General features: G+C 50.7%; 1 protein-coding gene across 2 annotated transcripts in view; it reads left to right on the top strand.

The window, feature by feature from the left end:
• Positions 1-13,645, top strand: part of LOC137344336 (voltage-dependent L-type calcium channel subunit alpha-1S-like) — a 198,909-nt gene that overhangs the window by 67,569 nt on the left and 117,695 nt on the right. For both annotated transcript variants that reach the window (XM_068007199.1, XM_068007198.1), the window contains exon 7: positions 4,372-4,475. In XM_068007199.1, the coding sequence (XP_067863300.1) occupies positions 4,372-4,475 (104 nt within the window). The remainder of the gene's footprint in view (positions 1-4,371; positions 4,476-13,645) is intronic.

Below are 13,645 nucleotides of genomic sequence, written 5' to 3' on the forward strand. Positions count from 1 at the left end.
ATAGAGTCATAGAGTTATACAGCACGGATAGAGGCCCTTCGGCCCATCGTGTCTGCGCCGGCCATCAAGCCCTGTCTACTCTAATCCCATATTCCAGCATTTGGTCCGTAGCCTTGTATGCTATGGCATTTCAAGTGCTCATCCAAATGCTTCTTGAATGTTGTGAGGGTTCCTGCCTCCACAACCCTTTCAGGCAGTGAGTTCCAGACTCCAACCACCCTCTGGGTGAAAAAGTTCTTTCTCAAATCCCCTCTAAACCTCCCGCCTTTTACCTTGAATCTATGTCCCCTTGTTATAGAACCCTCAACGAAGGGAAAAAGCTCCTTAGTATCCATCCTATCTGTGCCCCTCATAATTTTGTACACCTCAATCATGTCCCCCCTCAGCCTCCTCTGCTCCAAGGAAAACAAACCCAATCTTCCCAGTCTCTCTTCATAGCTGAAGCGCTCCAGCCCTGGTAACATCCTGGTGAATCTCCTCTGCACCCTCTCCAAAGCGATCACATCCTTCCTGTAGTGTGGCGACCAGAACTGCACACAGTACTCCAGCTGTGGCCTAACCAGTGTTTTATACAGCTCCATCATAACCTCCTTGCTCTTATATTCTATGCCTCGGCTAATAAAGGCAAGTATCCCATATGCCTTCTTTACCACCTTATCTACCTGTTCCGCCGCCTTCAGGGATCTGTGAACTTGCACACCAAGATCCCTCTGACCCTCTGTCTTGCCTAGGGTCCTCCCATTCATTGTGTATTCCCTTGCCTTGTTAGTCCCTCCAAAGTGCATCACCTCGCACTTTTCCGGGTTAAATTCCATTTGCCACTGTTCCGCCCATCTGACCAACCCATCTATATCGTCCTGCAGACTGAGGCTATCCTCCTCGCTATTTACCACCCTACCAATTTTTGTATCATCAGCGAACTTACTGATCATACCTTTTACATTCATATCCAAGTCATTAATGTAGACCACAAACAGCAAGGGACCCAGCACCGATCCCTGTGGTACCCCACTGGCCACAGGCTTCCAGTCACAAAAACAACCTTCGACCATCACCCTCTGCCTTCTGCCACTAAGCCAGTTTTGTATCCAAAGTGCCAAGGCACCCTGGATTCCATGGGCTCGTACCTTCTTGACCAGTCTCCTGTGTGGGACTTTATCGAAGGCCTTACTGAAATCCATGTATACCACATCCACTGCGTTACCCTCATCCACACGCCTAGTCACCCCCTCAAAAAATTCAATCAAATTAGTCAGACATGATCTTCCCTTGACAAAGCCATGTTGACTATCCCTGATTAATCCTTGCTTCTCCAAGTGGAGACTAATTTTGTCCTTCAGAATTTTTTCCAATAATTTTCCTACCACTGATGTTAGGCTCACTGGCCTGTAGTTCCCCGGTTTTTCCCTACTCCCCTTCTTGAATAATGGTACTACATTAGCGGTTCTCCAGTCCTCTGGCACATCCCCTGTGGCCAGAGAGGTTCTGAATATATGTGTTAGAGCCCCCGCAATCTCCTCCTTTGCCTCACACAGTAGCCTGGGATACATTTCGTCCGGGCCTGGGGATTTATCCATTTTTAGGCCTGCTAAAACCGCCAATACCTCCTCCCGCTCGATGTTAATATGTTCGAGTATATCACAGTTCCCCTGCCGTATTTCTATGTCTACATCGTCCTTCTCCATAGTGAAAACAGATGCAAAAAATTCATTTAGAACCCCTCCTACATCTGCCGGCTCCACACACAGATTGCCATTTTTGTCCCTAATGGGCCCTATTTTTTCCCTAGTCATCCTCTTACCCTTAATATACTTATAAAACATCTTAGGATTTTCCTTTATTTTGCTTGCCAGTGTTATTTCATGGCCCCTCCTTGATCTCCTAATTTCTTTTTTAAGTATCCCCCTGCACTTTTTGTACTCCTCTAGGGCTTCCTCCGTCTTTAGCCTTTTGTATCTGCCAAAAGCCCTCCTTTTTTTCCTAATCCATTCTCGTATATCCCCTGACATCCAAGGTTCCCTGGAGTTCTTGGAACCACCCTTGACCTTTACGGGAACATGTTGCCATTGTATGGTCTCAATCTCCCTTCTGAAAGACTCCCATTGCTCCGATGTGGATTTTCCTCCAAGCAGCTGATCCCAGTCCATTTTGGCCAGATCCTGCCGTATCCTATTAAAATCGGCCTTCCCCCAATTTAGAACCTTTATTTCCGGCCCCTCCCTGTCCTTTTCCATGACCACCTTAAATCTCACCGAATTATGGTCACTGTCACCAAAGTGCTCACCTACTAGCACTTCTTCCACTTGGCCGGCCACATTCCCTAGAATTAGGTCCAGTACCGCCCCCTCTCTTGTAGGACTTTCTACATGCTGGCTCAAAAAGCTCTCCTGGATGCACGTTAAGAATTTTGTACCCTCTAAGCCTTTTACACTCTGAGTATCCCAGTTAATATTGGGGAAGTTGAAATCCCCCACTATTATTACCCTATTATTTGCACAATTTTCTGAGATTTGCCTACATATCTGTTCCTCTATCTCCCCCTGACTGTTTGGGGGCCTATAGTACACTCCCATCAAAGTGCTTGCCCCCTTTTTGTTTTTAAGCTCCACCCATATGGCCTCATTAGAGGAACCTGCTAATATATCATCCCTCCTTATGGCAGTAATTGATTCTTTAATTAATATTGCGACCCCCCCCTCCTCTTATACCTCCCCCTCTGTCTCGCCTGAAGATTCTGTACCCCGGAATATTGAGCTGCCAGTCTTGCCCCTCCCTCAACCATGTCTCTGTGACAGCAACAATATCATACTCTCATGTGTTTATCAACACCTTCAGTTCATCCACCTTATTCGCAAGACTCCTTGCATTAAAATAGATGCCATCCAGCCTTGCCCTCACATATTTGCCCTGTCTTCCAAGCTGACTTGTTTTTTTCTCTATGTTTGGCTGCACATCACCCCCTATTGTAGCTCCACTCTGTATCCCATCCCCCTGCCAAGTTAGTTTAAACCCCCCCCAACAGTGCTAGCAAACCTCCCCGCAAGGATATTTGTCCCGCTCTGGTTCAGATGCAACCCGTCCGACTTGTACAAGTCCCACCTTCCCCAGAAGCAGGCCCAGTGATCCAGGAAACTGAAACCCTCCCTCCTGCACCAACTCTTTAGCCACGCATTCATCTGTTCTATCCTCCTATTTCTATACTCACTAGCCCGTGGCACTGGGAGTAATCCAGAGATTACAACCTTTGAGGTCCTGCTCTTTAATCTGCTACATAGCTCCCTAAATTCTTGATGCAGGACCTCATCTCCCTTCCTACCTATGTCGTTGGTCCCAATGTGGACCACGACCTCTGCCTGCTCCCCCTCCCCCTTGAGAATGCCCTGTAGCCGCTCAGTGACATCCATGACCCTGGCACCAGGGAGGCAACAAACCATCCTGGAGTCATGTTTACGGCCACAGAAACGCCTGTCTGTTCCCCTTACGACAGAATCCCCTACCACTATAGCAGAGGAGGGGAGAAAGGGGTCGCAGGGTCACGGACTGAGGAGGGGAGAGAGGGGTCACAGGGTCACGGACTGAGGGAGGGGTCCCAGGGTCACGGACTGAGGAGGGGAGAGAAGGGTCACAGGGTCACGGACTGAGGGAGGGGAGAGAGGGGTCACAGAGTCACGGACTGAGGACGGGAGAGAGGGGTCACAGGGTCACGGACTGAGGGAAGGATCCCAGGGTCACGGACTGAGAAGGGGAGAGAGGGGTCACAGGGTCACGGACTGAGGGAGGGGAGAGAGGGGTCACAGGGTCAAGGACTGTGGAGGAGAGAGGGGCGCAGGGTCACGGACTGAGGGAAGGAGGGGGGTCACAGGGTCAGGAACTGAGGGAGCAGGGCCTTGTGTAACATGGTCGAGAGTGAAGCCTTTTGTTTTTGAGCCCTGATCTCACTGGTGGGGAACAGCCCAGACACTGTCAGCTCGGGCTGATGGACGGGCGTGTTCAGTGCACAATAAATACAAGCTTACCCCATCTTAACTTCACTTCGTTTAGTTTTACACTATTCTTAACCTGACTCTCTGTGTGGGTCAAGGGCAAAGGTCAGAGGGTGAGTGTTGTTGAGACGCGCCCAGTGATCAGGCGGCTGGGCTTTGTACCTTTTAAACATTTGTGTCTATACTGATTGTTTAACAAGTCACCCCCCCACCTGTGAAGCAGCAGCGACACAAGGCTGCCATTTGATTCACTCTCGACAAACAGCACAGGAACCACTTAAAACTGTCCCAGCTAGCACTTCCTGTAATAATATCTCCTCCTTTCTCTGGCCCAGTGTCAGACATGGTGACCCTGTGCCCAGCTCACGCCCTGTGTCTGTCCCTACAGGTGAATGATGCCATTGGCAACGAGTGGCCCTGGATCTACTTTGTCAGCCTCATCCTGCTGGGATCTTTCTTCGTGCTCAATCTGGTCCTGGGCGTCCTGAGCGGGTGAGTGGAGTCAAACAACATTGCAGCACAGAAACAGGCCATTCCCATCAAATCCGGGCCCATCATTCTCTCCGCATGAGTCATCCAGTCTAATCCCACTCTCCCTCAGTCCTCATACCATTTAATATCCCACCCAGTCCAATCCACTCTCCCCTCACTTCACATACCCATTAATATCCCACCCAGTCTAATCCCACTCTCCCCTCACTCCCCATACCCTTTAATATCCCACCCAATCTAATCCCACTCTCCCCTCACTCCCCATACCCTTCAATATCCCACCCAATCTAATCCCACTCTCCCCTCACTCCCCATACCCTTCAATATCCAACCCAGTCTAATCCCACTCTCTCCTCACTCCCCATACCAAATAACATCCCACCCAGGCTAATACCTCCCTCCCCTCACTCCCCATCCCCTTTAATATCCTACCCAGTCTAATTCCACTCTCCCCTCACTCCCCCAACCCTTTAATATCCCACCCAGTTTAATCCCACTCTACCCTCACTCCCCATACACTTTAAAAGCCCACCCAATCTAATCCCGCACTCCCCTCACTACCCATATACATTAATATTCCACCCAGCCTAATCCCACTCTCCCCTCACTCCCCATACCCTTTAATGGGCAGCAATTTAGCACCCGCTATCGGGTGCGTTCCTGGCGGGGGGGACCCGAAAATCGTGAAATCCCGGAGCGGGACCGGAGCCCGCCTCGAACCCGCGCACTTCCGGGTTCCCCGCTGACGCGCCGGCGTGCGCGCACAGCCTCCGCTGATGGGAATCCCGCAGGCAATTAAGGCCAGCGGGGTGCCACTTGAAGGTATTTATTTGGCTTGTTCAGGTCATTAACTGACCTGATTAAGGGATGATGTGAGGAGGGGTGGGATTTCAGAGCAACCTGGGACTGTTTCCCACACTGGGGGAAACACTCCCAGTTCAAATGGACGTGTTGTAGCCATCAGCCTGTGGCAGCTGCAAAGGTCCATTTGACAGGTGGGGGGGGGGGTGGAGACCCTCACTCATTGCAGGAGGCCACTCTGTCACTTGGGACAAAGTTTGGCCTCCACCACCCTCCTCCTAACAATCAAAGTCACCAACTTGCACATTTACCCCGGGGTCCAGAGACATGTACCAAACTTGCGGACCCCCTCAGATGTACATCTTCCGGATGGGGGCCCGCCGTAGCTGCAGTTATGACCTCCTCGGAGGACGAACAGCCTCACCAGCCTCACCAGCCTCGCCGTCCACCTCTGACACGTGGAGCTCCACAACACAGTGCTGTGACACATCCACCTGCACAGCAGGAGGGAGGGCTACCGCAGAGAGAGATGGGTCGCAGAGGGCACTACCCTCGCCACAGGGTCCACAGACCGAGGCTTAGCTTCCTGGACCTCTCTGAGCAGCAGTGCACACGGAGGCTCAGAGTCACTCGACATGTAGTCGTGGACATCTGCAGCCTCCTTCATGCCGAGCTGCTCCCGGCTGGCCCGAGCACCATCTTCTTACCTGTCGCTGTCAAAGTCACCACTGCCCTCAACAACTTCTCCTCCGCATCCTTCCAGGGTGCCACTGGGGACATCGCCGACGTCTCTCAGTCGTCTGCACAAAAGAGCCCTGCAAATACACCTACACCCACTCTGCAGTGACACAATGGGTGGCATCAGTTGTGGGTCTTCATTGTGATCCTCAGGAAAGGGCATTATTGCTCAAACCAGACAAGATTCGCAAAGACGTGGCAGTAGTGGTGCCAATATAATATGTAATGTGAGTTGGTCAGAAATTCAACATAAGTAACAACCATGACAAACCCTCAAACACCCTTGTGCATCCCCTTCATGCTCACGACACGTTTGCCTTACGCTGCCTACTGCACATATGTGATGCATGCCCTGTGGCTGCAGCACAGGTGGTGGCAGGTTGAATGAGGCTGGCCGTGAGAGAGATGCACGAGAGGGTGAGTATGGGATAGAGCCATGAGATTGTATGAGGATTGGGTTGAGTGGTAGTGGCGGGATGAGTACTGGCGAGGTGAGTAAGTGCAGGTAAGATAAGGATGAGGTTTGAGTGGGTGTGAGGGGTGATGTGACAGGGTAGTGTTGGCAGTGCAGAAGGAGATGTGGGGTGGGGGCGGTGATGTGGCAGATGGAGTGTAGGGGAAAGAGTAAGTGAACTCACTGTGGCTGACCTACTGAGGTCATTGGAGCGCCTCCTGCACTGTATGCAGGTGGGCGATATGTTGGTGGTGCTGGTGACCTCCTCTGCCACCTCGAGCCAGGCCTTCCTAGTGGCAGAGGCAGGCCACTTCCTCCCGCCCGCCGAGGGGAAGATCTCTGTCCTCCCCCTCCTCCTCACCCCATGTATTGATATCTGGAGTGAGGCATCATTAAACTGGGAGCAGCCTTCCCCCTGGGCTGCTCCATGCTGTGATTTTTTCTATTTCTTGCAGCATCTGTCAGTGGAGGACTGCCCCTTTAAATAGAGCTCCTCCAGCTGACAGACCTTACTGCGCATGCGCAGCCTGCCCGACGCACAGATCAGCAGTGGGGAACCCGGAGGAGCAGGAAAGTGAATCCAATTAGGCTACGATCGCGCGGGGAGCTGACTGATTTCGCCGCGTGCGTTACCCACACACCTCATAGCCCACCGCCGAAAGCCCGCAACCCTGGTAACATCGGGCCCAATATCCCACCAGTCTAACCCACTCTCCCCTCACTAACCATATCCATTCATATCCCACCCAGACTAATCCCACTCTCCCCTCACTCCCCATACCCTTGAATAACCCACCAGTCTAACCCACTGTCCCCTCACTACCTATAACCATTTAACATCCCATCCAGTCTAATCCCTCACTCCCTATACCGTTTAATACCCCACCCAGTCCAATTCCCCCCTCCCCTTACTCCCCACACCCTTCAATATCCCACCCAGTCCAATCCCACTCTCCCCTCACTCCCCACACCCTTTAATATCCCACCCAGTCTAATCCCACTCTCCCCTCACTCCCCATACCCTTTAATATCCCACCCAGTCTAATCCCACTCTCCCCTCACTCCCCATACCCTTTAATATCCCACCCACTCTAATCCCACTCTCCCCTCACTCCCCGTACCCTTTAATATCCCACCCAGTCTAATCCCACTCTCCCCTCACTCCCCACACCCTTTAATATTCCACCCAGTCTAATCCCTCCCTCCCCTCACACCCCATACCCTTTAATATCCCACCCAGTCTAATCCCACTCTCCCCTCACTCCCCATACCCTTTAATATCCCACCCAGTCTAATTCCACTCTCCCCAAAATCCCCCAACCCTTTAATATCCCACCCAGTCTAATCCCAATCTCCCTCAGTCCTCATACCATTTAATATCCCACCCACTCTAATCCCACTCTCCCCTCACTCCCCATACCCATTAATATTCCACCCAGTCGAATCCCACTCTCCCCTTACTCCCCATACCCTTTAATATCCCACCCAGTCTAATCCCACTCTCCCCTCACTCCCCATACCCTTTAATATCCCACCCAGTCTAATCCCACTCTCCCCTCACTCCCCATACCCATTAATATTCCACCCAGTCTAATCCCTCCCTCCCCTCACACCCCATACCATTTAATATCCCACCCAGTCTAATCCCACTCTCCCCCTCACTCCCCGTATCCTTTAATATCCCACCCAGTCTAATCCCACTCTCCCCTCACTCCCCATACCCTTTAATATCCCACTCATTCTAATTCCACTCTCCCCACATTCCCCCAACCCTTTAATATCCCACCCAGTCTAATCCCAATCTCCCTCAGTCCTCATACCCTTTAATATCCCACCAGTCTAAACCACTGTCCCCTCACGACCCATATCCATTAATATTCCACCCAGTCCAATCCCACTCTCCCCTCACTCCCCATACCCTTTAATATCCCACGCAGTCCAATCCCACTCTCCCCTCACTCCCCATACCCTTTAATATCCCACGCAGTCTAATCCTACTCTACCCTCACTCCCCATACCCTTTAATATCCCACGCAGTCCAATCCCACTCTCCCCTCACTCCCCATACGCTTTAATATCCCACGCAGTCTAATCCTACTCTACCCTCACTCCCCATACGCTTTAATATCCCACCCAATCTAATCCCACTCTCCCCTTAATCCCCATACCCATTAATATTCCACCCAGTCTAATCCCACTCTCCCCTTACTCCCCATACCATTTAATATCCCACCCAGTCTAATCCCACTCTCCCCTTACTCCCCATACCATTTAATATCCCACCCAATCTAATCCCACTCTCTCCTCACTCCCCATACCAAATAACATCCCATCCAGTCTAATACCTCCGTCCCCTCACTCCCCATACCCATTAATATCCTACCCAGTCTAATTCTACTCTCCCCTCATTCGCCATTCCCTTTAATATCCCACACAGTCTCATCCCACTCTCCCCTCACTCGCCATTCCCTTTAATACCCCACACAGTCTAATCCCCTCCTTCCCTCACTCTCCATACCCTTTAATATCCTGTGGAAAACCATAAAGACCACATTAATGTAGAAATACGTGAACAGTTACTTGACCATAAAAAAGAAAAGAAATGCATGATGGATATTTGACCAATGTTAACTCCTTGCCTCCCATAATGGGGTAGCAACAGCACACACACACAGAAATTACGTTTAAGCCTTGGTATGTTGATAATTAAGCTGGCTGTGCAGGTGCTTAGTACTGTCTGCCCCCCCATCCCCCCGTGCAGATAAGGGTATTGCTGACTATAAAATATAATGAGAATACAGTTTCTTGAGAGGCCATGTGGCCTTGAGACTGACTTCAGCCCTACTGATAACCAGCTTTAGAATTTAGGGAGGGTAGTGCTCGGGCCTACGAGGCCTACGTGCCAATCTAGGAATGAGCTATGGATGTCCAGAGGGGGCAGGCTCATAACTTGATTGACCAACTACCTGAACCAATAAAGAATGTACATGTACGCCCATATTCTATGACAGGTGGCATTGCTAATTAAACTGTATAAATGTGAACTGTTTCCTTTGTTCAGTGAAGAGGTTGTTCTGACCGTTGTTCAGAGTACAGCTTCCCTTGTATACAAGTCAATTAAGTAAAACTTTTCCCTTTGTGATCCTGGTCTGAGTGTATTAGTGCATTGGTATAGTGTTAAGTTTCGACAATCCCACCCAGTCTTATCCCACTCTCCCCTCAATCCCCATAACCTTTAATATCCCACCCAATCTAATCCCACTCTCCCCTCACACCCCATACCCTTAAATATCCCACACAGTCTAATCCCACTCTCCCCTCACTCCCCACACCGTTTAATATCCCACCCAGTCTAATTCCACCATCCTTCACTCCCCAAACATTTAGTATCCCACCTAGTGTAATCACCCCTCCCCTCACTCTCCATACCCTTTAATAGCCCACCCAGTCTAATCCCACTCTCCCCTCACTCCCCATACCCTTTAATATCCCACCCAGTCTAATCCCCACCTCCCCTCACTCTCCATACCCATTAATAGCCCACAAAGTCGAATCCCACTCTCCCCTCACTCCCCATTCCCTTTAATATCCCACACAGTCTAATCCCCACCTCCCCTCACTCTCCATACCCATTAATAGCCCACAAAGTCGAATCCCACTCTCCCCTCACTCCCCATACCCTTTAATATCCCACCCAGTCTAATCCCCACCTCCCCTCACTCTCCATACCCATTAATAGCCCACATAGTCTAATCCCACACTCCCCTCACTCCCCACACCCTTTAATATCCCACCCAGTCTAATCCCCACCTCCCCTCACTCTCCATACCCATTAATAGCCCACATAGTCTAATCCCACACTCCCCTCACTCCCCACACCCTTTAATATCCCACGCAGTCTAATCCTACTCTACCCTCACTCCCCATACCCTTTAATATCCCACGCAGTCCAATCCCACTCTCCCCTCACTCCCCATACGCTTTAATATCCCACGCAGTCTAATCCTACTCTACCCTCACTCCCCATACGCTTTAATATCCCACCCAATCTAATCCCACTCTCCCCTTAATCCCCATACCCATTAATATTCCACCCAGTCTAATCCCACTCTCCCCTTACTCCCCATACCATTTAATATCCCACCCAGTCTAATCCCACTCTCCCCTTACTCCCCATACCATTTAATATCCCACCCAATCTAATCCCACTCTCTCCTCACTCCCCATACCAAATAACATCCCATCCAGTCTAATACCTCCGTCCCCTCACTCCCCATACCCATTAATATCCTACCCAGTCTAATTCTACTCTCCCCTCATTCGCCATTCCCTTTAATATCCCACACAGTCTCATCCCACTCTCCCCTCACTCGCCATTCCCTTTAATACCCCACACAGTCTAATCCCCTCCTTCCCTCACTCTCCATACCCTTTAATATCCTGTGGAAAACCATAAAGACCACATTAATGTAGAAATACGTGAACAGTTACTTGACCATAAAAAAGAAAAGAAATGCATGATGGATATTTGACCAATGTTAACTCCTTGCCTCCCATAATGGGGTAGCAACAGCACACACACACAGAAATTACGTTTAAGCCTTGGTATGTTGATAATTAAGCTGGCTGTGCAGGTGCTTAGTACTGTCTGCCCCCCCATCCCCCCGTGCAGATAAGGGTATTGCTGACTATAAAATATAATGAGAATACAGTTTCTTGAGAGGCCATGTGGCCTTGAGACTGACTTCAGCCCTACTGATAACCAGCTTTAGAATTTAGGGAGGGTAGTGCTCGGGCCTACGAGGCCTACGTGCCAATCTAGGAATGAGCTATGGATGTCCAGAGGGGGCAGGCTCATAACTTGATTGACCAACTACCTGAACCAATAAAGAATGTACATGTACGCCCATATTCTATGACAGGTGGCATTGCTAATTAAACTGTATAAATGTGAACTGTTTCCTTTGTTCAGTGAAGAGGTTGTTCTGACCGTTGTTCAGAGTACAGCTTCCCTTGTATACAAGTCAATTAAGTAAAACTTTTCCCTTTGTGATCCTGGTCTGAGTGTATTAGTGCATTGGTATAGTGTTAAGTTTCGACAATCCCACCCAGTCTTATCCCACTCTCCCCTCAATCCCCATAACCTTTAATATCCCACCCAATCTAATCCCACTCTCCCCTCACACCCCATACCCTTAAATATCCCACACAGTCTAATCCCACTCTCCCCTCACTCCCCACACCGTTTAATATCCCACCCAGTCTAATTCCACCATCCTTCACTCCCCAAACATTTAGTATCCCACCTAGTGTAATCACCCCTCCCCTCACTCTCCATACCCTTTAATAGCCCACCCAGTCTAATCCCACTCTCCCCTCACTCCCCATACCCTTTAATATCCCACCCAGTCTAATCCCCACCTCCCCTCACTCTCCATACCCATTAATAGCCCACAAAGTCGAATCCCACTCTCCCCTCACTCCCCATTCCCTTTAATATCCCACACAGTCTAATCCCCACCTCCCCTCACTCTCCATACCCATTAATAGCCCACAAAGTCGAATCCCACTCTCCCCTCACTCCCCATACCCTTTAATATCCCACCCAGTCTAATCCCCACCTCCCCTCACTCTCCATACCCATTAATAGCCCACATAGTCTAATCCCACACTCCCCTCACTCCCCACACCCTTTAATATCCCACCCAGTCTAATCTCACTCTCCCCTCACTCCCCGTACCCTTTAATATCCCACCCAGTCTAATCCCACTCTCCCCTTACTCCCCATACCCATTAATATCCCACCCAGTCTAATCCCACTCTCCCCTCACTCCCCATACCCATTAATATTCCACCCAGTCTAATCCCACTCTCCCCTCACTCCCCATACCCTTTAATATCCCACCCAGTCTAATCTCACTCTCCCCTCACTCCCCATACCATTTAATATCCCACACAGTCTCATCCCACTCTCCCCTTACTCCCCATAACCTTTAATATCCCACCCAGTCTAATTCCACTCTCCCTCAGTCCCCATAACCTTTAATATCCCACCCAGTCTAATCCCACTCTCCCCTCACTCCCCAAACATTTAGTATCCCACCCAGTCTAATCCCCCCCTCCCGTCACTCCCCATACCGTTTAATATCCCACCCAGTCTAATCCCACTCTCCCCTCACTCCCCGTACCCATTAATATTCCACCCAGTCTAATCCCACTCTCCCCTCACTCCCCAAACCCTTTAATTTCCCACCCAGTCTAATCCCACTCTCCCTCAGTCCCCATACCCTTTAATATCCCACCCAGTCTAATCACTCCCTCCCCTCACTCCGTTTAATATCCATCACAGTCTCATCCCACTCTCCCCTTACTCCCCACACCCTTTAATATCCCACCCAGTCTAATTCCACTCTCCCCTCATTCCCCCAACCCTTTAATATCCCCCCCGACAGTCCATTAATCACCCCCCCGACAGTCCATTAATCACCCCCCCCGACAGTCCATTAATCACCCCCCCCGACTGTCCATTAATCACCCCCCCCGACAGTCCATTAATCACCCCCCCCGACTGTCCATTAATCACCCCCCCCCGACAGTCCATTAATCACCCCCCCCGACTGTCCATTAATCACCCCCCCCCGACTGTCCATTAATCACCCCCCCCGACTGTCCATTAATCACCCCCCCCGACTGTCCATTAATCACCCCCCCCCCGACAGTCCATTAATCACCCCCCCCCGACAGTCCATTAATCACCCCCCCCGACAGTCCATTAATCACCCCCCCCGACAGTCCATTAATCACCCCCCCCTACAGTCCGTTAATCACCCCCCCCGACTGTCCATTAATCACCCCCCCCCCGACTGTCCATTAATCACCCCCCCCGACTGTCCATTAATCACCCCCCCCCGACAGTCCATTAATCACCCCCCCCGACTGTCCATTAATCACCCCCCCTGACTGTCCATTAATCACCCCCCCCGACAGTCCATTAATCACCCCCCCTGACTGTCCATTAATCACCCCCCCTGACTGTCCATTAATCACCCCCCCCGACAGTCCATTAATCACCCCCCCCGACAGTCCATTAATCACCCCCCCCGACAGTCCATTAATCACCCCCCCCGACAGTCCATTAATCACCCCCCCCGACTGTCCATTAATCACCCCCCCCGAC

Source organism: Heptranchias perlo, chromosome 27, assembly GCF_035084215.1.
Source record: "Heptranchias perlo isolate sHepPer1 chromosome 27, sHepPer1.hap1, whole genome shotgun sequence".
Taxonomy (NCBI): domain Eukaryota; kingdom Metazoa; phylum Chordata; class Chondrichthyes; order Hexanchiformes; family Hexanchidae; genus Heptranchias; species Heptranchias perlo.